Raw genomic sequence first — 27390 nt, 5'->3', positions numbered from 1 at the left:
ATGGATGGGTCGACAGATCAATACATAGATAGAATGATACAGTACATGGAGTAAATATTAAAATTGATGGATCTGGGTAGCGAGGGGGTATGTTTGAATTTTGTATTATTTTTGCAACTGTACCATAAGTTTGAAGTTATTAAAAAATAAGGTTTTATAGGAAAAAATATGGCCATTGAGGGCTCAATTTTCTGTAGGCAGGAAGCAGGCTAAAATTTTTTCTCAGCTCCCAAAGACCTCATTTTCTTCATTTCCCATTTCGCACGTGGGTAGGGAAGATAATGGAAATGGAGAAACCTCTCAGAAGGTTAAACCAAAGTCTATAGAGAACAATTAACTGGAGAGTCCCTCTCAGGGAACAAAATTAAACAGAAGTGGATCCAGGTTGTGTGGGGCTTTCAGTTTATACAGTTTGTGGGCCCAAGAAAAAAAATAGAAAATTATGAAAAAAAAAAGTATGTAGCTACTTTAATTATACCCTAGACAATAATGAAGGCATATATACTCTTGTTTATAGATGTATAAATAAAATGCCTTTGGCTCCTTAGTGGGGGCTCCTACAAATGAGAGGCCCTGAAGTTTAAACTCTATTAGTTTCACTAGACAAGCCATCTAGGAATTGGGATCTTCACTTGCCTAGCTGGATTTCAGAACTGCTACAGACCAGTGAAGACTGTGGCTCCTGTTCCTCAGTTTCTGAATGGGCACATTTGCTCTGGCAATCCTATTCCGTTCCACTACTGTATTTAGGGTGCGTGTAAGGCAGATGATTTGTCTTTTTACTTTGTAGATCTCTGGATCGAGAGGAGCAATTTCAACCTGATACAGAGACAGCCATGTATCACCTATAGATCCTAAACTTTGAGCGTGGTTCATTGATTGATTAGAAGTTTTAGGTTCCCTTGGAAGGGAAGAGTATAATATATGTGCATGAAGAAGAGTGAATAACATATTTGATGACAAAAAGGGCAAATTGTGTTATTAATCAGTTTCAGGTCCTTATCAACCCTTGTTGGACAAGTAGCATTAGAGAGAAATACACCTTTGTTTGTTAAGTCATTGGGATGGGGGTTGTTTGCTCCCTAGCCTACCTAACCTATAAAAATTACTGAGTCATTTAGTTTATGAATTCTAGTTGTTTCAATTAAACTAATTGAAAAAGAACATATAAAATGTAAGAAAATTATAATTAAAAATCTTACCCATGTCTAACAATCATCATTTCATATGTCTGAATCATTTTTTCAAGAAAAAATTTAACAGGCTGAAGATTATGTACTTTGCAGGCTTCATGAGCACATTCCAAAAAATCCTGAAATAAAGGAAAATGGAGTTTCTATGTTTCTACAAAAGGATAATACAAAACACGTCATACACGTCTTATAAATGTAGATTTTTCATTTAGAAATAAGGAAATCATACCTACTTATATTAATGATTAAAGAGTTTTTCAAATTCAAAGAAGGAACAAATGAAGCAAAAATATTCTTAAATCATCAGTACTCTTCATTATAAATTATTAATACTCATATCATCATAGTATTGGGTGTATGTTGCATGAAAATATCTCCTTTTAAAAGTGTTCCCCGGAATCCCAGTTTTGGTTAGGATCTAGAAGGACTTACCATTCAATCTCTCACACTGTAATAACTAGAAATAAACCAAGAAGTTAAAAAAATCATAAATATTTCAAAATACAGGAACGCTTTGGATTCAAATAAATCTAAAGGAACTAAATTTCAGAAAGGGGTGAGCCTTTCCTAGGTGAGCACTAATCAATAGTTGCTTTTGCCCCTAGGAACATCTGACAATTCTGGACATGGGTGAGCAAAGGATTGGCCCTGCTATATAGAGGGACTCTGGTGGAGAAAGGAGAAACCAGCAGAGATTTTAACAGGCACATGGGTGAGTGTGTGACAGATTAGAATCTGAAGGAGCTTCATAAGCAAAACTGGTTTTCCCTACTACCCATGCTTTTGGCGAGCTTGTGGTAATACAGGAGACCAAGGATGGGGCTGGAAAGGCAGAAAGAGAGATCTCTTTAGTCTCAGGATGCTTAGACCTCAAAATCTTGGTAGAAAGAGGGGTCTTAAATATAGGAGGACAATTCTCATTCTAAAGACATTTGAAACTAAACTAAAGTTCTATAAGGCTGTAATAAAACTCTGACTGAGGTCAATTATTGTTTAAATTGATCAGCAACTTAACCAATAGGACCTCTTGAAGATGTTTTTAGTTAAAAAGTGTGGTCCCATTGAATGAGGGTGGGTCTTAATGTGGATTACTGGAGGCCTTATAAAAAGAAAGCCAAAGGAAGGAGCCAGAAGCAAAAACCCAGAAAAGAATAGAAAGAATATGACCATGTGACAGGAAAGGCAAGAAACCTTAAGGATTGTCAGTAAGCCAGCACCAGAATGCCACAACTTTTGGGGAGAAAGCAAGCCTTGCAAATATTTAGATTTTAGACTTCTTCTAGCCTCAAAACTTTGAACTAATAAATTTCCGGTGTTTAAACCAATCTACTGTATGGTATTTGTGATAAAAGCTCAGGCAAACTATGATATGTGACAGAGGAAGAGACATGGTTTTTTCAAGAGGAAAATAATACTATTTTAACTTCTACAATTTACTTATATGTAATATTTGGCATATAATATTACAAGGCTTGAGAAGAAGTAACTGAGAAGTGGCAGATAAGAACTTTAAAATAATTTTTGTAAATATATTAAATAAAATAGACAATATGATGGAAAAATAGATAAAAGGATGGAGAATTTCAGTAAGGAAAATGGAATCTCTAGAATGAACCAAATATCTAAAATTAAGAATTTGGTGGATGAGCTTATCAGAACACTAGACAAAGCCAAATAAATGATAATTAATCTTGAAGACAGGTCAATATTCAAACTAAAGCAAAACAAAAAAGTGGTGCATGTGAGACCTGTGAAAAAATATCAAACATGTAACTGCAGTCACAGAAGGAGAGGGGAGAGAGAACAGGATAGAAAAAAATATTTAAAATGACTAAATATTGTTTTAAAATTTAACTGGAGAAGGGTATGGACAGATGAATAAAAAAAATATGCCAAATAAATAAATAATTGGGGGAAAGGGTAAAATAAATAGGGTAGATGGAAACACCAGTGGTCAATGAAAGGGAGGGGTGAGGTGTATGATACATATGAGTTATTTCTTTGTTCTTTTTATTTCTTTTTCTGAAGTGATGCAAAAGTTCTAAGAAATGATCATGGTAATGAATACACAATTATGTGATGATATTATGAGCTATCAATTGTACACCATGTATACAATGTATGTGTATGATGATTCCTCAATTGAAAAAACATATAAAAAAAATTTAACTGGAGAAAGACATCAACCCACAAATTCAAGAAGTACAGAAAATCCCAGGCAGGATAAATACAAAACAAAGAGGAAGGGAGGAAGGGAGGAAGACCTGCCAACCTAGAATTCTATATGTAGTGAAAATATTCTTCAAAAATGAAGATGATATAAAGTGACTTTGAGGCAAACAAAGGCTGATAAACTGTTGCCAGGAGACTACCCCTCCCTGGCCCCCCCATAAGAAATACTAAGAAAGTCCTTTAGATTAAACGGGAAGGATCTCAGATGAATGCACATATATGCTAGACATAATTAAAAATCAATGGAAATCTCTGGTATTTTAGGGCAGCTAGAAGTAAAAACCTAAAATTGTGAGATTGTAACCCATGTCAAAGTCTGAAATATGTTCTATAACTAACTGTGGTGCTGTGCCTTGAAATTTATAGCTTTTTTGTAAATATGCTATTCTTCACAAAAAAAAGAAGGAAAAAAAGTCGATTGTGATGATTAAAAAATATTCAAGCCCTCTAGCCTCCTATATTTGGAGCAGCTAGAAGGAAAAATATGAGAGGATCGTCTGGTAGCCCATGACAAACTTTGGGATCTGTCCTGTAACCATTTGTTAAAGAGTGCTTTGAAAACTGTTACTTTTTTATTTCTTTGCTTTGTATATATATATATATGTTATACTATACAATTTTAAAAGTTAGAAAAAAATCAATGGAATGATAAATGATAGGACCATTGATTTTTTTTCAAATACTAACAACAAAAGGAAAAATAATAATAATGTTATTGTGGCATTTATAACATATATATAGAAGTAAAATAGAGGACAACAATAGCACAATAGGAAGGCATGGGAAGGTAATAGAATTAAACCAGTTAAGGTTTTTATATTGTGAAATGGTAGAACACTAATTAGAGGTAAATTGTCAGTAAAAAGCCAAGGATTCATATTGCAATCTGTAGAGTGACCACTAAGGTATAACTAAAAGCCAACAAAAATAAAATGGAATGATAAAAATTATTTGAAATCCAAAAAAGGTAGTCAATAAAAGAAAAATAGAGGAATATAGAACATAAACAGCAAAGAAAAAGTAAGATGGCATATGTAATAGTTTTTTCAAACTGTAATCTATGGATTCCTGGATTTATTGTAATACTCATGGCAATCCATAATTTCTCCAAGAGAATGCTAAATTTTGTATTTACATTTGAGTTTTGTTCAAATCATATTAGCATGTCTGAAATCATTTTGATAATCACCTTAACCTGCTACTGTCACAAGACGTAGTAGTCTTTCAGCTTGAGAATTCTTTAAAAAGGTTAAAAAGTAAATGATGTATTTAAGCCAAGTGATGCCTTAATAACATTAGAACTCAAACAAAAAGAAGATTTTGTGATAATATTAACAAAGAAAAGCAGTGGAAGAATTGACTCATCATACTGCAAAAGGTACTTTAAAATGTGAAATTCAAAAGAATCTTCACCATATATTTTACTGTAGAAATTACCAAACAGTGGTAATTTAGGTTCAGCCATACTTCATCATTTATCTCATTAAATTAGCTTTGTTAAACTAAATTTTTTTGAAATTGTTATTTTGTTTGTAATTCGTTTTTAAATTTATTTTGCTTTTAATGATATAAGAATTATAAACAGCAGATACATACTTATGTATGTGTTAATTAGATATCATTATAATGTCTGTAATTTAATCAAATTGGAAATAATTGTTTCCTTTAAAAAAGAGTCAGCATATTACTTACATTTGGGAAACAAAACTTTATTATGCTAACTATAGGATGTTTTTCCATGTTTGCCATCTTTTCTACGTGTTGAAATTCACAAATACTATAAATTGCAAGTAATGTGATTATCCTCCAAACAGAATAGTATCATTTAATAAAATTTGGTAAACTAGTGGGTCATACAATTACTTTATTGTGCAAAATAAGTCATTCTTACAGGTTTACTTACATTATAATCAGCTTCAGGAAGTTTAATACCAGGAAATAAGTCACTAGTTATTCCATTAAATAAGGGAATATCATGTGAAAGAAATTTTGGTTCATTTACATCTTTAATTGATCGAAGAAGCTAAAATGATTCAAAAAACGTAAATAAGTTCATTGCCAACATTTCCCCCATACCCCCAAAAAGTCAAAGTTAATTTTACATTACTTCATGGAATTCCTATACTAAGAACCCAATACTGAGTTTATCAAACCAAAAGGACCTAGTATTCATGTGGAGTTAAGTGAATAAGATAATCCAAAAAGTATCATTTCAATACCACGTAAAAAGAATTGAAGCAATAACCCTCTTAATTGCTTATTAATAATTCCTGATCAACATTACTAAAAAGAAATTTTAGAAGTTATCATTCTACTGAATCTTTCACAATGTATACGTTATCTATTACTTACAAGTATATCTTCATTTTCATTTGGATATTTTAATTTTAGGTTTCCAGCAGCCACTAAAACTGCTTTTACCGCTCGCATTCCATAGTCATAATGAAACTGCGATGACAGCTGCTCTGAGCATAACCTGTAGGTCATTACTATCTTCACAGAGAGAGGTTTTGCATTCAAAAAGCCATAGGAGTAGAGGGAGATTTCTGCTATAAGGGCATAGTTTGGAACCATCATAGCCACTGTTCTAAAAAGAACCTGAAGCATACAATAAATGAAATATATTATTTACATAAAGAAAACCATTTCTAAAGCTGAGTGTAAGCGTACAGAGTACTATGCTGACATTCAAGTTTAAAGCACCTTTTCATAAACTCTGGATTTTTCTCAGTAGTACCTTAATATTCTTATGTACTTCAATATTTTTTAGATGCCTAATAATTTTTTGGAGTTTTACCTTCCAGGAAATAGAATGGGGTAAAAGTGACATTAAAATAAATGGGAGAAAAATAAAACATTTTGAATGGACTACGCTGTTATTTTCAGTCAACAAATTAACATTCTTAAACAATCTTACCTTAAGGTTGTCTGGCAATTCAGAGCGTCCTGCATAGCCAGGATTCATGGTAATAGCTACAAAACAGTTTGGATTGAGCTTTAGTTCTGTCCCTTCAAAAACAAACACTTCCAACTTCTGTTGAATGGCTCTCTGAATACAAAGGATCTGCTGAGCTACGACTGACAACACTTCCAGCTCAATTCGATTAAATTCATCAAAGCAAGCCCAAGCACCAGAAGAAGCCAAGCCTTTAAAAAACTAAGGACAAGAAAAAACGGAGGTGATTTTTCTTAGAAAAGGGTATCATAAAACAAACATTTAACCTGGTAAGTCAAAACTGAATGTTAAGTTTAATAAAAATCCCAAGGATAAAAACAATGTCTTTAGCCCTAAAATCAAGTTACCTGTATTCGCGTCATGCTCAAACAGAGTCAGCTTCAGTTTATCCAGTAAGATCCAGTCGCAAGTCTATTAAGATTTAATAATAAAATTGACTCTGTAATCTACCTACCTTTCCCATGGCTAGATAATCTAGCCCATCTGAACAGTTAAACACTACACACTGCACAGCAAGAGCTTTAGCCAAGTCCTTAGTGGTTTCAGTTTTTCCTGTCCCTGCTGGCCCCTCTGGAGCACCTCCAAGGTTTAAATAGAAGGCACCTATCTGGAAAACACAAAATATATAAAAATAAACCTAGGCTTAACAGAATAAAAAACTTAGACAATTGTTTACTAAATGGATCTAGTTTGTAGCTTCAGGGAGGCACGTATACAATTAGACTGTTCAATTAATTTTTTAGCACAAAATTTTCTAGCTGTACAAAGAAAAAGCACTCCAATAAAAGTGAAAACAATCTCTTTATCTTCTAACACTTCAATGACTTTCAATGTATATACAATTTTCCTTTAAAAAACAAAAAGAATATAGCCTTGAGGGAGTAAAATTAGGTCAGAAAGTTTTAATTAGAGGTGATTATGGAGATGGATGTAGAGGACAATTATGGCACATCCTGGGTAGATGGTTGCAATGAGTGAGTACTTTAAATGTGGCCAGTCAACTGGAAGAGAAAATGATGACTTGTTAGCTAATTTTGCCTATGAATCACCCTAAGTAATGCCTTCCACTCTTGGTGTTTCCATTTTCTACATTTCCATGATACAGTTCTATACCTCTCTTACTAGTAATACCACCTTCTTCCTCGCAATACACTTAGTACATTTTATTCTCATCAATTAGTGTTTAAGCTCCTTAAGGGCAACAACAGTAATATCTGAAATTTTTCTAGGTCTCCACAATGAATAGAAGAGTGGCTGGAAAGTCTTAGAAGCATAAATATTGCAATCACCTCTCTCCTAACCATGGAGTTCATGTCAAGAAAACTTCTAGGGGGAATTTGTGAAACTTAAATCCTTTACAAAAAGTAGGATTAAGGAGTTTAGGCTGAAAATAAACCTTAAAAAATCATAAATATTTTTATCTTTGCTAAAATAAAACAATAGAGACAGCTCATTAAATAAAGGCATATTAGTGATATTTTAGTTACCTTAAATTTATAATGGATGTTACTGTTAATGTCCATTTACTTAGTTGCTGGAAACCACAGGATCTCCCTTACTTGCAATTTCAGAAAAATACTTACAAATGAGTTCCCTTTGTTTTGGATAATAAATGTACTAAGAGACCTTGTTTTCAGTATCTTGTGCTCCATACAAATGTTTAATATGATTTTGCTTTTGTAACTCAAAGTTGTTAGCTTCCACCTTACAAGCATATCCCAGCTTCTGAGTTCATCAAGGATGTAGCATAGGAGTTTATTTGCTCAACATATATTTAGGTAGTAAATATGTACTTGTTTGTCACTAGAGTAGAGAACAAGACAAACAGCCTCTGCCCTTAGGTAGCTTCCTGGGAAAGGAGAGGGTTTTGTGAACATTTTATAGTAGACCCATTGGTGTCCTGGTCAGATGTCCTTGATCAGGACATTGCATTCATCCCCCAATTGCTATGAGTGGGTATGGGTGCTAATAGCTCACAGTTGTCCTCTTCTAAAAATTGCCTTCAGCTGATTGAAATACCTGAACACCTACTCAAACTTGTGTGCCAGTTGACTTTGCGTTAAAGCGGCATAATTCTACGATGCCATTCTTGCTCCAAAGTTCCCCATAAAATCTTATTGGGACTATGCTATGGTTGAAACCACATATTTGCCTAGCTTCTTCCCCTACCCTATCCAACTTTCCTCCCTTACTTATAGGTTTTTACTGAGTATTTCCTAAATAAACCATTCATACAAGACTCCTCATTTCATCTCTGCTTTTAGAGACTCAATCTAAGACACTTTTACTTTATTTATTCAGCATAGCCAGACTGGTGTTTCTTGATGCTCCTCCTCAATCTCCAGATAAAGTTGCCAGATCTAGCAAATAAAAATACAGGCTTGCCCAGTTAACTGTGAATTTCATATAAACACAATTTTTTTAGTATAAGTTTGCCTGTGCAATATTTGGGACACACTTAAAATGAAATTATTTGTTGTTTATCTGAACTTCAAACTAATCTTGGGAGTCCTATATTTTATCTGACAATCTTATTCACAGGGTTTTTAGAGTCAGAGCACTGTCTTCCATATCTTTCCAACTAAGACAGGCACTCAGTACACACCTTCTACATTTCTGCTCTCTCCCTTCTATGCAGCACCACTAATTTGCAATTCTAATGCCCAAATATACTCTTCTCATCTTACTATCTCTCCTAAGATTTCAAAAAGCCATACCATTTTCTGAAGCTCCTATTTCCTCCTTACATCTCCAGTACCTTCTTTTTCTAATTATCCCAAATGAAAGTGACTCATAATTTTCAAACAGTAGAATTCAAACATTCGTGGTTGTTACAAAAGCATCCAGAATTTTTAAACATTCATTTCTAGAATTTCACATAGAGGGAATCTGGGATTAGGAAGCAGCAACTATATTCAACTACTACAGATAAGAAGATAAATAAATGGGGATAGGCTATGTTAAATTTGAATGAGAAAATATGACATCATACCAAAAAGTAATTTCTGTGAAGTTATAAGTGAACTTAATGTAAATGCTTACCAATGTTCTGTAACACCTATCAGTTAAAGGAGTAATAACTAGTCTAGGTGAATTTCCAAGATATTCATAAGCATATTTTACATCGCAATTAATGATACGGACTCGAGCATTCTCATATTCCCAATAATATCGAAGCTGAGCAAGCCACTGGAAATCTGTATCTTGTGAGACACCTAGAAAGAATATAGTAAAATCAGACACATACCCTTCAGTGGAAATAATTCTAAAACTAGGTATGTCATTATCTTTCACAACAGCAAATATTAAAATAATTCATGTTTTCCAACTTTCAATACTTTTCCTTTAATATTAAGGAAAAAATCACATACCCATTTCAATCATGTCCATTACCACATCTCTAGCATGGACATCAATAGTAACCAAAGCCCCCAGAGTGGTCCTGGTCTGCTTAGACAATTTTCCTCTTACCAGCTCTACAATATCATTTAATTGATTCTGAAGTTCTTTATAGTACTTCTTTAATCCCTGCAAAGTAAAAAAAACAATTAAACTGATGTTACCTTATACCTAAAACATATATTTCATATATTTACTATTATGAAAAAATCCTGACTTCATAATCTATCTCAAATATAGAAACAAACTATAGAGCATTTGTCTAAGCTTAGTAAAATATGAAAAACAAGTCTTCAAGGAATTGTATAATTTTAATGTCACATAGAAAAACTGAGGAGTTGCCTTTGCAAAGAATAGATAAGTTAACTAAAAAATATGGGATGAAGAAAAGAGTGTATTTTAAATCAAATAATGCTTTACCTCTATCCCACTGCTTATAATTTCTTGTGTCTCAGAAGTCCAGAACATTTGAGAAACACAAAGTACAACTTGGCCAGGCCATTCTCGAACCCAGTCTCTTCTTGCAGATTCTGGATAAGCCTAAATAATTAAAATGCATCTCTAATTTTAAAAGATTACAGGAGGAAGGAAAATCTAAATGCCTAATCATGTGCATTATTTGGTACATTCATAGGCTAGAATATCACATAGTCATGAAAAATGTTTTAGATGACAAATTAAAGACCTGAAAATATTTTTAAGTTACAATGATTATATTTTTGATATGTTTATTTATTTATAGAAGAATAGGTTTTCTCAGGGATGGAGAATTCCATATAGTTAGTATGCTTATGCTTCTTTGCTGTGGGAACTTGTCAACTTTCTACATGGGATAGACATTACTTGTATTCGAATGAAATTTAAGGGTTTCATTAAACAGACTATGTACAGTTATGCCAAGATTTAATTTAAAAGGACACTATACAATCGAGTAGAAAACTGTAATCATAGCAAGAGCCCTTGTGTTACTTATCCACAGCTTTTCTAAAACCTTGTATGACTAGGGTACATAATAACTGAACCAATTTGTGCTGTTAAGTTCAAGGTATACTTTCATTTCTAACACTTCTATTTTTAAAATTCATTTAAATTGATCTCTCAGGAAAAAAGTTTAATCTTTTTAAAACAACTTACTTCAAAAGTGATGGTTGTATAACATTGTGAATGTAATTAATGCCACTCAATCACACACTCAAAAACAGTAAAATGAAAAGTTTTTGTGATATATGTGTTACCACAATAAAATTGTTTTAAAAAAGCAAATACTAGGGGCTTCTGGAAAGATGGCAGAGTGAGGTGGATTGAATTCACCCCTGCTCCATGGGACAAGATAGGGGACAGGGAGAGAATGACCAGGACTGTGGTCCTAGGGGGGTGAGAAATCGAACAGCGTCTTCAGGGTCTTTTGGGGAGGATATAAGTGGGAGGAATCAGGATAGGAAGGCGGGGTTGGTTGGATGGTCAGTCATCCCCACCAGGAGCTGATGACAGCTCGAAGGGAAGTGTGGACTGGAAGGAACTCACCATCCCTCCACTCCAGTCTGCCCCAACTGCTGGCTGAGGAAACCTCCCCTAGTGGCTCCGCAGCTGGAAGAACCTGCCGGAAGCCAGGTGGCGGGCCTGGCCATCTGCCACGAAGATTCATGCCCCTGGGCTCTGGGAGCAGTTGCTCCCAGAGTGCCACAAATAACCGTCCTGTTGGGAGTAGTGTGTTGTGGATCTGCCAGGTGCTGGACACTGCAGGTCGGCTGATCCCTCCAGGTGCTGATCAGCAACACTGTGCCTTGCACCAGAACCAGCCATTCCGCCACTGCGGGCCAAGAGCAGGCGCCCTGCCATACACGCCACCTTTCCAGCCTGCAGCTGCAGTCTGGGAGGCACGGGCCTGAGGGAGGAGGTGCTTCGGGCGCGCCTCCTGCTGGTGAGAAGTGGTAAGTGTAGGCAGGCCGACTCCCCATCTGCCTGTTTTTAATTCCTTTCCCTTTTTTAAAATATAATTTTCTCTCTATATATTTTATTAGAGGTAGTGTTGTTATTTTTATTTTATTTCTATATATTACATATTTATTGATTTTTTCTTCTTTCTTTTCTATTTATTTCCTTAAAAATTTTTTTCTCTCCAATCTGAAGGCACCAGTCTGAGTTCATTCCCAATATATCTTGCAGTGTCACCTTCTGAATTTGGCATCTACTACTGGTGGGGTGTGTTTTTGTTTTCAAATTTTTATTTTTTTTATTATTACTTTTTATTTTTTGGCACCCAGGCTGGGAATTGAGACTGGGTCTTCTGTATGGTGGGTGGACATTCTGCCACTGAAAAACCCATATACCCTGGTCAACCTTTTTTTCTATACTTTAACTTTTTATTGTATAATATCACATACATGTAAACCAAAGAAAGAAAAAAGCAATAATTTTCAGAGCACTCTTCAACAAATAGTTACAGGACAGATCCCAGAGTTTGTCATGGGCTACCATACCATCCTCTCAGATTTTTCCTTCTACTTGCTCCTGAATATAGGAGGTTAGAAGGAATAAATATTTTTTTATCATTACAAATGAATTTTTTCTTTTTTTATGATAAATAACATACATATTTAAAAAGCAATAAATTTCAAAGTGCAGCACAAAATTAGTTGTAGAACAGATTTCAGAGTTTGGGATAGGTTACAATCCCACAATTTTAGGTTTTTACTTCTAGCTGCTCTAAGATACTGTAAACTAAAAGAAATATCAATTTAATGATTCAGCAATCATGTTCATTTCATAAACCCTACCTTCTGTGTATTACTCCACCATCACCTTTGATCTTTTCTATACCACTCTTTAAGGGTATTTGGTCTATGGCCATTCTAACTTTTTCATATTGGAAGGACTGTCAATAACATGGGGTAGGGAGATGGAACTAGCTGATATTCTGGAGAGGCTAGCCCCTCGAGGTTTCAGGGCTAATCTGGTCCAGTAACCCATCTGGAAGTTGTATGTTTCTGGAAATTTACCCTAGTGCATAAAACCTTTGTAAAATCTAATATATTGCCCTAAGTGTTCTTTAGAATTGGCTGGAATGGTTTTGGTTGGAGTTTGGCAAGTTATGATAGGTAGCAATGTCTAATTAAAGCTTGTGTAAGAGTGACCTCCAAAGTATTTCTCTCAGTTCTATTGAGCTCTCTCTGCCATTGATACTTTAGTAGTTACACTTCTTTTCCCCCTTTTGATCAGGATGGAATTGTTGACCCCATGGTGCCAGGGGACCTTCACTCCTGGATGTTATGTCCCACATGGGGGGAGGGCAATGATTTCACTTGCAGAGTTGTATCACAGTCTACCTTTTAACAGACCCTCAAATATAATTGTACCCCCTACATGAGATCTGGGACTGACAAATCAAGTGCAAAAGGAAAACTTCAATACAAAAGCAAGTAAATACAAAACTTTAAAGAAGTAAAGAAAATCAACTTGCAAAATTACCTTATTAAGATGATTAAATGCCCCAAACACAACAGAAAATCACAAAGTATATGAATAGCCGCACAAAAATGGCCCAGCCAAATGACCAAATCAAAACCAAGAGGGGACACAGAATATGGAACAACTATTCAGGATGTTATAAACAATTAAAGGGTATCAGGAAGACACTAGAAGAGCATAAAGTAGAATTCAAAACATGAAATAGAAAAATGACAGATCTCACAGAGATGAAAGACACTGTAGACCAAATTAGAAATATACTGGAGACACATAATAACAGATTCAAAGAAGCAGAAGGAAGAATGAGTGAGCTAGAAGACAGAACAATTGAACTAGAGTGCACAAAAGAACAAATGGCAAGAAGGATGAAAAAAATGGAATTGGATCTTAGGGAAATGATGGACAACAAGAGGCATACAAATATAAGAATCATTGGTGTCCAGAAGGAAAAGAGAAGAGTAAAGGACTGGGAAAGATAATTGAAGATGTAATCGCGGAAAACTTCCCAATCCTCATAAAAGACATAAATATGTAAATCAAAGAGGCTCAACAAATTCGAAATGAGAATAAATCCAAATAGGCTTACTTCAAGACACATACTAATCAAACTGTCAGATGTTGAAGAGAAACAAAAAATCCTGAAAGCAGCATGAGAAAAGCAATTTGCTACATACAAGGGAAAACACATAAGACTGAGTTTGGACTACTCAACAGGCACCATAAAAACAAGAAGGCAGTGGTACAATATATTTAAGATCCTGAATGAGAAAGGCTTCAAGCCAAGAATTCCTTATCCAGAGAAGTTGTTCTTCAAAGTTGAGGGAGATATTAAAGTCTTCAAAGACAAACAAAGACTGAGAGGACTAGTTAACAAAAGACCTGCCTTACAAGAAATACTAAAAGGAGTCATGTCAACTGAAAAAAAAAAAGATAGGAGAGGGAGGTCTAGAGGAGAGTATAGAATTGAATAATGGCAATTTATGGATATTTGCAATTTAAAGGATAAAAAGAGAGAGATGGAAAAGAATATATAGATCTGACAAATAAAAACTAAACGATAAGATGGTAGATTCAAGAACTGCTTTTTCAGTATTAACTTTGAATATTAATGGACTAAACTCACCAAATAAAGATGCAGATTGGCAGAATGGATTGAAAAATATAATCTATCCATCTGTTGTTTATAAGAGATGCATCTAAGACAGAAGGACACAATTAGACTGAAAATGAAAGGATAGAAAAAGATATTCTACTTAAGGTATAACCAAAAGAAAGCAGAAGTAGCTATACTAATATCCAATAAAATAGACTTTAAATGTAATAACATCATAAGAGACAAAGAAGGTAATAAAAGGGACAACTCGCCAAGAAGAAGTAACAATCATAAATGTTTACTCCCAATCAAGGAGCGCCAAAGTACATGAGACAAACATTGGCAAAACCGAAGGAAGCTCTAGACATTTCAACAATAATAGTAGGAGACTTCAATACACCACTCTCCACTATAGATAGAACAACCAGACAGAGAATCAACAAGGAAATAGAGAAATTAAATAATGCAATAAATAAATTAGACCTAATAGACATATATAGATCATTACCTACACCAGGATATATATTCTTCTCTCGTGCCCATGGAGCATTTTCCAGGATAGACCGAATGCTGGGACACAAACTAAGTCTTTACAAATTTTATAAGATTGAAATTATCCAAAGCATCTTCTCTGACCACAAAGGAATTGAAGCTAGAAATCAATAACCACCAAAGAACGAGAATTTTCACAAATATATGGAAATTAAATAATGCACACTAAAATAAACTGTGGGTTAAAGAAGAAATTGCTAGAGAAGTCGGTAAATATACGGAGATGACTGAGAATGAGAATACAACATAGCAGAACTTAAGGAATGCGGCAAAGGCAGTGCTGAGAGGGAAATTTATTGCCCTAAATGTCTATATTAAAAACAAAGAATGAGCAAAAATCAAAGACTTAACTACTCACCTGGAGAATTTAGAGAAAGAACAGCAAACTAACCCTAAAGCAAATAAAAGAAGAGATATAACAAAGATGAAAGCAGAAATAAACAAACCGGACAACAATGAAACAACAGAAAACCGACAAAACTAAAAGTTGGTTCTTGGAGAAAATCATAAAATTGATGGACCCCTAGCTAGATTAACAAAGAAAGAAAGAGAAAGGATGCAAATAAACAAAATCAGAAATGAGAGGGTCTTCATTACCATGGACCCTGAAGAAATTAAGAAAATTATAAGAGAAAATTATGAAAAACTATATGCCAAAAAAACTAGACAACTTAGGTGAAATGGACACATTCCTAGAAACACACGAACAACTTATACTGACTTGAGAAGAAATAGAAGATCTCAATAAACCAATTAGAAGAAAACAGATTCAATCAGTCATCAAAATCTTCCTACAAAGAAAGCCCATGACTAGAGAGCTTCACAGGGAAATTTTATCAAACATTCCAAAAAGAGCTAACAAGCAATCCTGCTCAAATTCTTCAAAAATTTGAGGAAAAAGGAACACTATTCCCAAGACCTCAGACTAATTAATGAGGCTGTCATCCCCATCCACCCAGTAGTTCCCAATCCATGTACTCTCCTCTCACACATACCTCTTTGCACTACTCATTATTCTGTCCTGGACCTTAAAGATGCCTTCTTTAAAATCCCTCTAGACCCTGCTTGTTACAATTTATTTGCCTTTACCTGGGAACACCCGGACTCTTCTGCAGCCCAACAACTTACATGGACGGTATTAACTCAGGGGTTTTGCGATAGCCCCCATATCTTTGGCCAAGCCCTAGCCAGGGACCTAATAGAGTGCACTCTAACTCCCAGTATCATTCTCCAATATGTAGATGACCTGTTAATTTGCAGCCCTTCTGAAAAAACTTCCACAAAGGCTACAGCCACCCTACTGAATTTTTTAGCTGACAAAGGATATCGAGTCTCACCTGCCAAAGCTCAACTTTCTTCCTCCACCATCACCTACCTGGGGCTCCACCTCACTCCCAAATTCCGACACCTAACAGGAGACAGATAGCAAGCCCTCGGAGAACTCCAACCTCCAGAAAATGCTGAACAAATTTTGTCCTTCCTAGGTTTTGTGGGGTTCTTCCGACACTGGGTCCCCGGCTTTTCCCTCCTAGCAAAGCCTCTTTATGACATGGCCAAGTCGACGCCCGCAGGACCCCTAGACGACCCCTCTACTGTAGCTAAAACTTTCTCGGTCCTCTGTGACGCCTTACTTCGATCACCTCCACTTGCTCTCCCAAATTCTAAAAACCCTTCTTCCTTTTCACTGATGAAAAACAAGGAATAGCGGCGGGAGTCTTAACCCAACCTCTGGGACCAATTTATAATCCAGTAGCCTATCTCTCTAAACAGATGGACCCCACCGTCCGTGGATGGCTTCTCTGTCTCCAAGCGCTGGCTGCGGCTGCTACCCTAACGCATGATGCTCTTAAACTTACTCTGGTAGGCCTCTCCAAGTCCTGTTGACACATCGTCTACAAGATCTCTTATCCCATAAATCTCTCTCTCTCTGCTCACCCCTTCCCATCTCCAGGAATTTCATTTGCTCTTCCTTGAAAACTCAGATGTCACACTCTCTGTCTCCCCTAGCCTCAACCCTGCTACTCTCCTCCCTCACCGTCCCCTATCAAGCCCCTCTCCACAGCCCACTCACCTTTGCACCGAAATCATGGAAGAGCTCACCTCCCCACGCCAGGACCTCTCAGACATGCCACTGTTGCAAGCAGACCTCATCCTTTTTATAGAAGGCAGCTCAATTATAGGCCAACAGGGACGGTGCAGGGCTTCATACGCTATAGTTTCTCCCACCAAAATACTTGAAACTGTACAGCTCCCAGAGGGAATCACATCCCAAAAAGCTGAACTAATTGGAGCCTTACACTAGAGCCTTACACCTAGCCAAAAACAAATCCGCCAATATCTACATGGACTCCAAATACGCTTTCCTAATTGCACACTGCCACTCAGCCATCTGGAAGGGGCGAGGGTTCCTGATCACCAAAGGCTCACCTGTAATTAATGCTAAGCTTATCCAACGCTTGCTTCAAGCACTTCTATTGCCCTCACAGGTGGCCATCATCCATTGCAGAGGGCACCAAACATAATTCCGATATCACCTGTGGAAATAACTGGGCCGATGCTGTCACATGAGGACTGACCAAACAGCCCTCACCTTTAAACCCTCCAGCACTGATTCTTTTCTTTACTCTTCCTTCCCTCCAACCTGCCTACTCTTCCAGGGAACGTGAAAACATCTTTGCACAGGGAGGCTCTACTACACCGGAGGGTTGGATCTTCCTCCAAGGAAGATGGCTCTTTCACAAACAAGGTGGCTCTTTCAACCAAACAGGCCCCCAATATTCTTTCTCAAGTACATTCGTTACTTCATATAGGACCCAGGACCCTCATATGGTTCCTCCAGCCCTTATTCCATCACCCATCCCTAACTCACCTCATAACATCTGTCTGCTCCTCCTGTCCCACTTGCCAAATAACAAACCCGCAAGGAGGGTTGCGCCCCACTTTCCCAACCCATCAACTGAGGGGCCACCTTCCAGGGCAGGACTGGCAAATCAATTTCACACACATGCCCACTCACAAAAAATTACGATACCTACTAACTATAATTGACACCTTAACAGGCTGGATAGAAGCTTTCCCTACTACACAGGAGACTGCTGATGTGGTGGCTGACAACCTCCTGAAACAAATCATTCCCCACTTTGGACTACCCACCTCCATCCAATCCAATAATGGCCCAGCCTTTATTTCTCAGGTGGTCCAGCAGACCTCATCGGCCTTGGGAATAGAATGGAAACTACATGTTCCTTAGCGACCCCAATCCTCTAGTAAAGTAGAACGAGCTAATGGTCTTATCAAGACACAACTAACCAAGTTAGCCATCGACCTACGACAATCCTGAGACGACCTCCTTCCTCTAGCCCTTGCTCGACTATGCACTACTCCATGGGCACCTACTTTCTTAAGTCCTTTTGAGCTCATGTAAGGCCGCCTGTTCCTACTTAATCACCAGGCTGCCAGTGCAGCCTCCCCCTTTGGGCTCTTACTTACCATATCTTTCCTTAATCAGGCATTTGCTGCAGGAACACGCCGATTAATACCTGCCACAGCCCAGGGAAACTAATCCTGCTGATCCTCCCCATGGTCTCTGGCCAGGAGACGAAATACTCCTTAAACAGCTTAAGCCTGGACCACTCCAACTGTGCTGGACTGGCCCACACACAGTGATTCTCACCACTCCTATGGTGATAAAACTACTGGGTGACTTCTCTTGGTATCACCTATCATGGGTCAAAGTATATAAACAGGATGAGAACCCCTACACTTGTCAACCCCTGGGGCATCCTCACGCTGTTCATTCTCCTAACCCCCACTGAGGTCACTTCCTACGTATGGAACAAAATATTCAGACCTTAAACAAACTAAAAGAAGATCTCTACCACAAAAAACAAGAAACCAACTCTGCCCTAGACTGGTTTTCTTCTCCCCTAGTGACATGGCTCCTCCCACTACTAGGACCAGTTATCCTGATCTGTCTCTTTTTTCTCTTAGCTCCCTGTTTCCTCAACTTCAGGGATGCATGAAGGAACTATCATGGGTAGCAGTCAACCAAATGCTCCTGCATCATTACCACTGCCTACCTTCTTCACCAGATTCCTATAGCTAACCTCCTCCCTCTCCTGACCATGACAACCCCAGCCTGTCACCCCACGTCGCCCCAGTACAGCAGGAAGTAGCCAGAAGAATCTTGAAGCCCTATTATCACAAAAAGGCTGGAATGTTAGGTCAGAGGAACAGGGAAGGGCACTGCAACTGGAGCTGCGGAGGCTGTGCCGCCCCTCCCAACATGACTTCCAGAACTGATGAACTGCCCCTTCCGGATGTCACCTGACCTCCATCCTTAAAAGCTGCCCACACGCCAAAGCCCGCTCACAGACTCACCTCTCTCCTTCTTGGGTTTGGTGAGCTCTGCCCAGGAGCGCAGAAATAAACCCGCCCACTTTAAATTTCCTGGTCTACCTTCCTTCTTTCTCACCCTTTTGCCTCCTAAACCTTTCACTGGCATCTATTTTTAGTAGTCTGAATTAGTTACTTAATTTCACAATTGGAGCTTGGTTGCACTCAGCCCTTGCTGCTAGTAAAGTCCCTTTCCTTTCCCCTCTACAAAGCAACCTGTGGGGAGGGGCACTGGCCACAGCAGCTTGGGGACTCACGGTTCTGGGTGGGATCACGGCTGGTCTAGCTTGTCCAGACTGGGGTATGCTGTGTGTCCAGTCACTGATGTGGCCCCAGCAGTTGTTCTGTACTGTTCCTGGCTATTTACTAGCTGCTCTGGAGGACGAACTAAATCCCACACCTCGCTAAGCCGCCATCTTGCTCTGATCCCCCATTCATCTCATCTTGAGTTTCTAAGTGATCAGTAAAATGAACTAGATCACATATTTAACTTATAGCTCAGGAGAGTTTACCTATATATTAGCATATGTGTTAAAAATCACTATTGTTGTCCTACTAGATGTATCCACTAAACTATGTCAAAGCATTTCAACTTTAACATACCCAAAATTACACTTTTGATCTTCCCCCAAGCCTCCACAAACCTGCTTCTTCTCCAGGCATCTCACAGAGTAAATGCCACCCAATTACTCAAATAGAAACTTAAAAGTGATTCTTGAGACTTTCCCTTCCTCCCCTTCACACTCTATAACCAATTCGTCACCAAGACCTGTTGGAATTAACTATAAAATATATTCCAAATCTGTCTGTTTTGCTCCATCCCATCTAGTCCCCTGGTAGCAGCCCACATCATCTCCTATTTGAGCTAATACAACAGAGTCCTACTTTGCCTGCCTGTTTTCATTCTTGTCCCCCAACTAATCCATTCTTCAGATGATTGTCATAATGATATAAAATATGATATAAATACAAAATATTTTAAAAAATATAAATAATATTATAATCTGGTTAAAATCCTTTAGTGGTTTTCCATTGCATTTAGAATAAAATGCAAACTCGTAAACTCCCTTCCTTCCCAATATCATCTAATTTCACTCTCCTCTTTGCTTGCTGTACACCAGACACAGTAGCCTTCTTTCAGATTCTTAAATATCCCTGTCCTTTTTTACCCCAGAGTCTTTACACAGGATACCTAAATGCTCTTCCAATTTGCTCTTTACCTAGTTAATTCCTACTTATACTTCAGGTCTCATTTCAACATCATTTCCTCAGGAAGTCTATCACTTTACTTCCCCAATTCTAAATTATATAGCCTTTGTTATTTTCTTTCATACCTTTTTTAATTCTTTCATAGCACTTAATCACATATTATCAATTCTTACTGTTATTGTTATTTTAATAATAATGTTAGAAACAAAGAGATAAAGAAAACAGTAAATAGTTTAAAAGAGTAAGAACTTTTAAGTGTTGTTCACGGGTACCCATTAATTTGCTGACACCTATGCTAAAAGAAAGCATTTGCAGAATATTGAGTATGCATAAAATTCTAGGAAACATACCAGCCTGGCTGCAGCAATCACATCATGAATACTCCGGAGCATTAAGTCTTCCACTTGAATAAGCCACTTTTCCACAGCACCCCGTGCAGCAGATGTGGAAATGAGAGCAATCAGCTCTACTCGCTCACCTTCAGAGCTATACATGGCCTTAATGTCCAAATTGGGAAGGAACTCCAATTTAGCAATGCCCTCAAAGCATTTTTTTAAATGTGGCTGAACTCTAAGTGGATCTTTGGTCTCTGACAAAATCTCCAACATTTCGTCATTAGATAAGAAGAAAAAACTAGAGAATAACAAGCAAATACCAGTGCTTTAGTTATAATTCATCGCACATTAGAAAATGCTTCTAATTTTAGCACAATTGATCATCCATCATACCGAGGGAAGAAAAGACGTTTCTTTTCAAGATACACATTAAGCCCTTTCATAATTTTCTCCAAAAGTTCATTGCAGTTCTGCAATTTTTCCAATAAACCTGTTAAAGAAGTAGCAGCAAGTACCTAAAAGAGATACATTTGATTTGGTCAGCACTAATATACTGGGTATAATTATAATTATAAATGTTGAAAGGTTTATGAAAATTTTAATGAAACAGCTATGTTTTTTATGTAGAAATTATTAAAATTCAATAAATCACAAATATTTGTATTTAAGGATGCTAATTTCAAATAAGAAGTTATGATTGTCATTAATCATTTCATTTTTTCTATATTCTTTGTAATGGTCTAGGAAGAGTTTGTTAGTTTTTGAGGCATGATTTATTACTTTTTTTTACAACTTTCAATCCTTAATAATCTGCAGCAGGAATTGGCAAAGTACATCCCACGGGCCAAATATGGCCTATTGCCACTTTTGTATGGCCTCCAAGCTAAGAATTATTTTTACACTTTTAGAAGGTTGAAAAGAATCAAAAGAAAAATAATATTTCCTGAACACATGAAAATTTCAGTGCCAATACACAAACTTTTGTTGGAACACAGTCACACTCATTCCTTTACATATCGTCTCTGGCTGCTTTCACACTACAGTGATTGCACAGTTGGGTAGTTGCAACAAAGATCCATTTTTCACAAGCCAAAATTTTTTACTATCTGGTTCTTTACAAAGGATTTTTTGCTGACTGCTGATCTACAGGAAATCATGTCTTACAGATGTTCTAAAATCAATGCATAAGGCAAAAAATCCTTGAAACTCACAAATTTCAGTGCAATATTTACTTTTAATAAATCCAACCCAGCTAGTTTTGTGTCCAGTATTGGAACCAATTGTTATTTATTCAGCAGACTACCAGATTTTTAAAACTAGGCTTCTGTCCCTAAACTCTGTGTACCAAGTGGATGAAAAAAATACATAATCTGTCTTTAAGCATTAGAATCACACTCACTTTTGTGATCAGGAAAAAATGTCAATTACTTACTTTAATAGCCAAAAATAAATATTTATCTACCAAAAATAAATATTTATTATTTAATAGAGAAAATAAATACTTCACCTTTGGATCTTTTGCACAATACTTCATGATATCCCTCCAATGTCTGTCCACTGTCTGAAACTGGCGCCCTTCTTCTGGCATCTGTTGCATGATATCCTCAGAACAAAAAATGGGCTCTAAGTATAGCCACTGAGCTTGTACTTTTAACCATTCATCAATCGTTTCTTGTATTCGAATCAAACGGTCCTCCCAGGCCTTAGTGAAAAGCATACTATACTAAATTCTATTTATTAAAGAAAAGCTGTAAATTACCACAAGAAAAATTCATTTAAAATTTTCTGTTATTAAATTTAAATCAATGCAAAATAGCTCAAGGTCACTTATGAGTATCTCACAAAGCTTAGAAACACTCTAGGAGGTCTGAGGTTTTCCTAAGTCACTGAAACTTACAATTGGAAGTGACTATAAACTTATTTAGTCTAATTTCTTAATACCTAGGTATGGTAGTTAGGTTCAGGTGTCAACTTGGCCAGGTGAAGATACCTAGTTCTGTTGCTGTGGCCATGAGCCAATGTGAACCTCATCTGTTGCTCATTACATCTGCAGTCAGCTAAGAGGCATGCCTGCTATAAGGAATGATGTTTGATTTAATTGGCTGTTGCTTAAATGAGAGCGCTCAACACATCACAGCCCAAGCAGCTCAGCATATCTCATCTCAGCACTCGCAGCTCAGCCCAGGCCTTTGGAGATACAGAAAGGAATCACCCTGGGGAAAGTTGTTGGGACCCAGAGGCCTGGAGAGAAGGCCAGCAGAGATCGCCCTGTGCCCACATAAGAAAGAACCTCAGTTGAAAGTTAGCTGCCTTTCCTCTGAAGACCTGTATGTTCACTAAACAAATTCCCTTTCATTGAAAGCCAATCCATCTCTGGTGTATTGCATTTTGGCAGCTAGCAAACTAGAACAGTCACAATGTATCCAGGATATATATCGCTTTTCAACAATAGTTTTCAACAAGAGAAAGAAAAATAGTTTTCTTTCTCCCTAAATTCAGGGACATTTGGCAGTGTCTGGAGACATTCTTAGTTGTCACAATTGAAGGAGGAATGCTACTAATATCTAGTGGGTAGAGGACAGGGTTTCTGTTAGAAATCCTACAATTTACAAGACAACCTCCACAACAAAAATTATCCAGCCAAAAATGTCAACAGTGCCAGGTTGAGAAACCCTGATTATTTCAACATAATTTTTTAAAAGGCTCCTTATTCTCACTGACCCTCTAAAGTAGATATTTCATTAGTTGAAGACCATTCATATAATCCCTATCCTTGGATCTTATATATATGGCATTCAGAAGTATGGGCCTCATATTTTTCTTGTCTTAAAAATTCTAACAGAACTTTTAAATTAAGTAAGAATTTCCTACAATAGACAAAATATCTTATCAGAAAAGGCTAGGTTAGCCTGATTTGTAGGAAAATGTTCAACATTATATCCTTTTGGAAGAACATCTTTCCTTGTCTTCTCCCAAAAACGATAGCCATGCTCTGCTATAAAACACTGTTTATGATCAAATTCAAATGCTTTAATTTGAATCTCAGCTGTGTCATGCTGGGTGAACTTGGACAAATTATCCTCCTCTGCCTTGGTTTCCTTATCTATGAATACATATGATAACAGTACCTATCCTGAAGTTAATGCTGTAAGGATTAAATGAATTGATAAATGTAAAATCCCTAGACCAGTATCTAAAAAGTAGTTAGGAATTGTGCTGCTTTGAATCTGCCATGTACCCCAGAAAAGTCTATGTTCTTTAATCCAATCTTATGGGGCAGACCTATTGCTGAGTGGGATCTTGTGATTAGATTTTTTACATGGAGATGTGACTCCACCCATTCAAGGTGAGTCTTAGTCTGCTTGCTGAAGTCCTTTAAGAGAGCTGAGAGAGTTTAGAGAAGCTAAGAAAGAAAATGCCCTAGGAGAAGCAAGAAGGACCTACAGGAGCTGAAAAAAACATTTTGAAACCAGAAGCTGAGAGAGAAGAGCAAGCAGATGTCACCATGTGCTTTTCCATGTGACAAAGGAATCCCAGACACTAGCTGCCTTTCCTCTGAGAAGGTATCTCCCTCTTGATGCCTTAATTTGGACATTTTCATGGCCAAAGTGTAAATTTGTCACCTATTAAATCCCCTTTGTAAAAGCCAGTCCATTTCTGATATATTACATTCTGTTAGCTTTAGAAAACTAAAACAGGGATCAAAATCGATATCAGAGGGAAAGAATTCCATTAGTAATTTATCTTTTCCCCCAATTTATTTAGTCCTCAGCTAGAATTCTGACACTATATATGTAGCTATTCATTATTATAACTTGCTTGCTTCTATATTGACTCACATCAACTACAAAGGTGAAATAATCTTAGGACTTCAAACAGCATTTGTTTTTATCACGTGGATGATAATTCATTAGTTATTCTAAAAGACTATTAAACTTCTTCACAAATATAATTAAAGTATGGTATATAGAACTTTTCTACAAGTTACAAGAATATAATATGAAAAAAGAGTCTAGGCATTCCAAAGTTGGAATAATTTATACCAACTGTTTTCCTTCCAAGTCTATTAAGTTATTTATTAAGATTTATTTTGACACAACTGCCAGACTTCTGGAGAAGATAGTGGCTTAGTAAGACACGCAGATCTTAGTTCCTCCTCCAGAACAGCTACTAGGGAAGTAGAAACGATACAGAACAGCTCCCGGAGCCACGACAGAGATCAAAAAGACAGCGTACCCCATCCTGGAATGGCTGACTGGCTGAGAGAACCCGCTCTGGTGAGATCGCCGAGGGGCACAGGCTTTCCTGGGCGGGGCGGCAAGCGGCTGGAGTCCCTCCCTTCCTCCTTCCCTGGCCAGCTGGGACAATTGGGCAGGCGGTCCCCTTAAGCCGAGGCAGCTGGCGCCCCCACCACGCGCGGCCCCCCGGACCAACTGAGAGAATTGCATTGGAAATCCCCAGGCCGCGGAGAACGGTGACCGGGGGGGTCCCTTCCAAACACGTGACTCCCCGGTCCAGCTGGGAACAGTGCACTCTCCCAGGCCGTGGCGGCTGGCGCCCTCCCGCCACGCTTGGCGCCCTGGGCCAACCAGGAAATACGGACAGGCGCTATCACGGGCTGCGGCGGCCGGTGACCCTCCCCGTGTTCAGACCCACGGGCCGGCTGGCACTCTTCCAAGCCGCTTCGGCTGGCGAATCTCCCCCACAGCGAGAATTTTCCAAAGTTAAAGGACCCCACAGCACCTTTTACTGGTGGGACCCGCAGACAAACGTGTGCCACGAGCGCCACCTACTGGGCAGGATAAGAAAAACAGAACCCAGAAACTTCACAGAAAAATCTTTCAACCTGTTGGGTCCAACACCCAGGGAAATCTGACTAAATGCCCAGAAGCCAGCAGAAAATAACGGATCACGCTCAGAAAATTGAAAATATGGCCCAATCAAAGGAACAAACCAATAGTTTAAATGAGATACAGGAGCTGAGACAACTAATGCTGAATATACGAACAGAAGTGGAAAACCTCTTCAAAAACGAAATCAATAAATTGAGGGAGGACATGAAGAAGACATGGACTGAACAAAAAGAAGAAAGAGAAAAACTGAAAAAACAAATTACAGAACTTATGGAAGTGAAAGATAAAGTAGAAAAGATGGAAAAAACAATGGATACCTACAATGATAGATTTAAAGAGACAGAAGATAGAATTAGTGATTTGGAGGATGGAACATCTGAATTCAAAAAGAAACAGAAACTATCGGGAAAAGAATGGAAAAATTTGAACAGGGTATCAGGGAACTCAAGGACAATATGAACTGCACAAATATACGTGTTGTGGGTGTCCCAGAAGGAGAAGAGAAGGGAAAAGGAGGAGAAAAACTAATGGAAGAAATTATCACTGAAAATTTCCCAACTCTTATGAAAGTCCTAAAATTACAGATCCAAGAAGTGCAAGGCACCCCAAAGAGATTAGACCCAAATAGGCATTCTCCAAGACACTTACTAGTTAGAATGTCAGAGATCAAAGAGAAAGAGAGGATCTTGAAAGCAGCAAGAGAAAAACAATCCATCACATACAAGGGAAACCCAATAAGACTATGTGTAGACTTCTCAGCAGAAACCATGGAAGCTAGAAGACAGTGGGATGATATATTTAAAAATTACTAAAAGAGAACTACTGCCAACCAAAACTCCTATATCCAGCAAAACTGTCCTTCAAAAATGAGGGAGAAATTAAAACATTCTCAGACAAAAAGTCACTGAGAGAATTTGTGACCAAGAGACCAGCTCTGCAAGAAATACTACAGGGAGCACTAGAGTCAGATACGAAAAGACAGGAGAGAGGGGTATGGAGAAGAGTGTAGAAAGAAGGAAAGTCAGATATGATATATATAATACAAAAGGCAAAATGGTAGAGGAAAATATTAACCAAACAGTAATAACACTAAATGTTAAGGGACTGAATTCCCCAATCAAAAGACACAGATGGGCAGAATGGATTAAAAAACAGGATCCTTCCATATGCTGTCTACAGGAAACACATCTTAGACCCAAAGATAAACATAGGTTGAAAGTGAAAGGTTGGGAAAAGATATTTCATGCAAATAACAACCAGAAAAGAGCAGGAGTGGCTATACTAATATCCAACAAATTAGACTTCAAATGTAAAACAGTTAAAAGAGACAAAGAAGGACACTATATACTAATAAAAGGAACAATTAAACAAGAAGACATAACAATCATAAATATTTATGCACCAAACCAGAATGCCCCAAAATATGTGAGGAATACACTGCAAATACTGAAAAGGGAAATAGACACATATACCATAATAGTTGGAGACTTCAATTCACCACTCTCATCAATGGACAGAACATCTAGACAGAGGATCAATAAAGAAATAGAGAATCTGAATATTACTATAAATGAGCTAGACTTAACAGACATTTATAGGACATTACATCCCACAACAGCAGGATACACCTTTTTCTCAAGTGCCCATGGATCATTCTCAAAGATAGACCATATGCTGGGTCACAAAGCAAGTCTCAACAAATTTA

General features: G+C 37.5%; 1 protein-coding gene across 7 annotated transcripts in view; it reads right to left on the bottom strand.

The window, feature by feature from the left end:
* Positions 1-27390, bottom strand: part of DNAH12 (dynein axonemal heavy chain 12) — a 313559-nt gene that overhangs the window by 156254 nt on the left and 129915 nt on the right. For 6 of the 7 annotated variants that reach the window (XR_013162717.1, XM_077128914.1, XM_077128917.1 and 3 more), the window contains exons 20-30: positions 22340-22534; positions 21226-21347; positions 20848-21130; positions 10201-10320; positions 9753-9909; positions 9424-9596; positions 6836-6988; positions 6343-6582; positions 5778-6023; positions 5329-5448; positions 1203-1312 (exon numbers count right to left, since the gene is read on the bottom strand). Coding sequence is in view for 6 of the 7 variants with exons in the window: in XM_077128914.1 (XP_076985029.1) it covers positions 1203-1312; positions 5329-5448; positions 5778-6023; positions 6343-6582; positions 6836-6988; positions 9424-9596; positions 9753-9909; positions 10201-10320; positions 20848-21130; positions 21226-21347; positions 22340-22534 (1919 nt within the window). In the remaining variant the exon portion in view is untranslated. The remainder of the gene's footprint in view (positions 1-1202; positions 1313-5328; positions 5449-5777; positions 6024-6342; positions 6583-6835; positions 6989-9423; positions 9597-9752; positions 9910-10200; positions 10321-20847; positions 21131-21225; positions 21348-22339; positions 22535-27390) is intronic. The other variant, XM_077128916.1, reaches the window with a different exon arrangement.

This window comes from Tamandua tetradactyla, chromosome 15 (genome assembly GCF_023851605.1).
Source record: "Tamandua tetradactyla isolate mTamTet1 chromosome 15, mTamTet1.pri, whole genome shotgun sequence".
In the NCBI taxonomy this organism is placed as follows: domain Eukaryota; kingdom Metazoa; phylum Chordata; class Mammalia; order Pilosa; family Myrmecophagidae; genus Tamandua; species Tamandua tetradactyla.
This window is presented reverse-complemented; position numbering and strand designations above follow the sequence as displayed.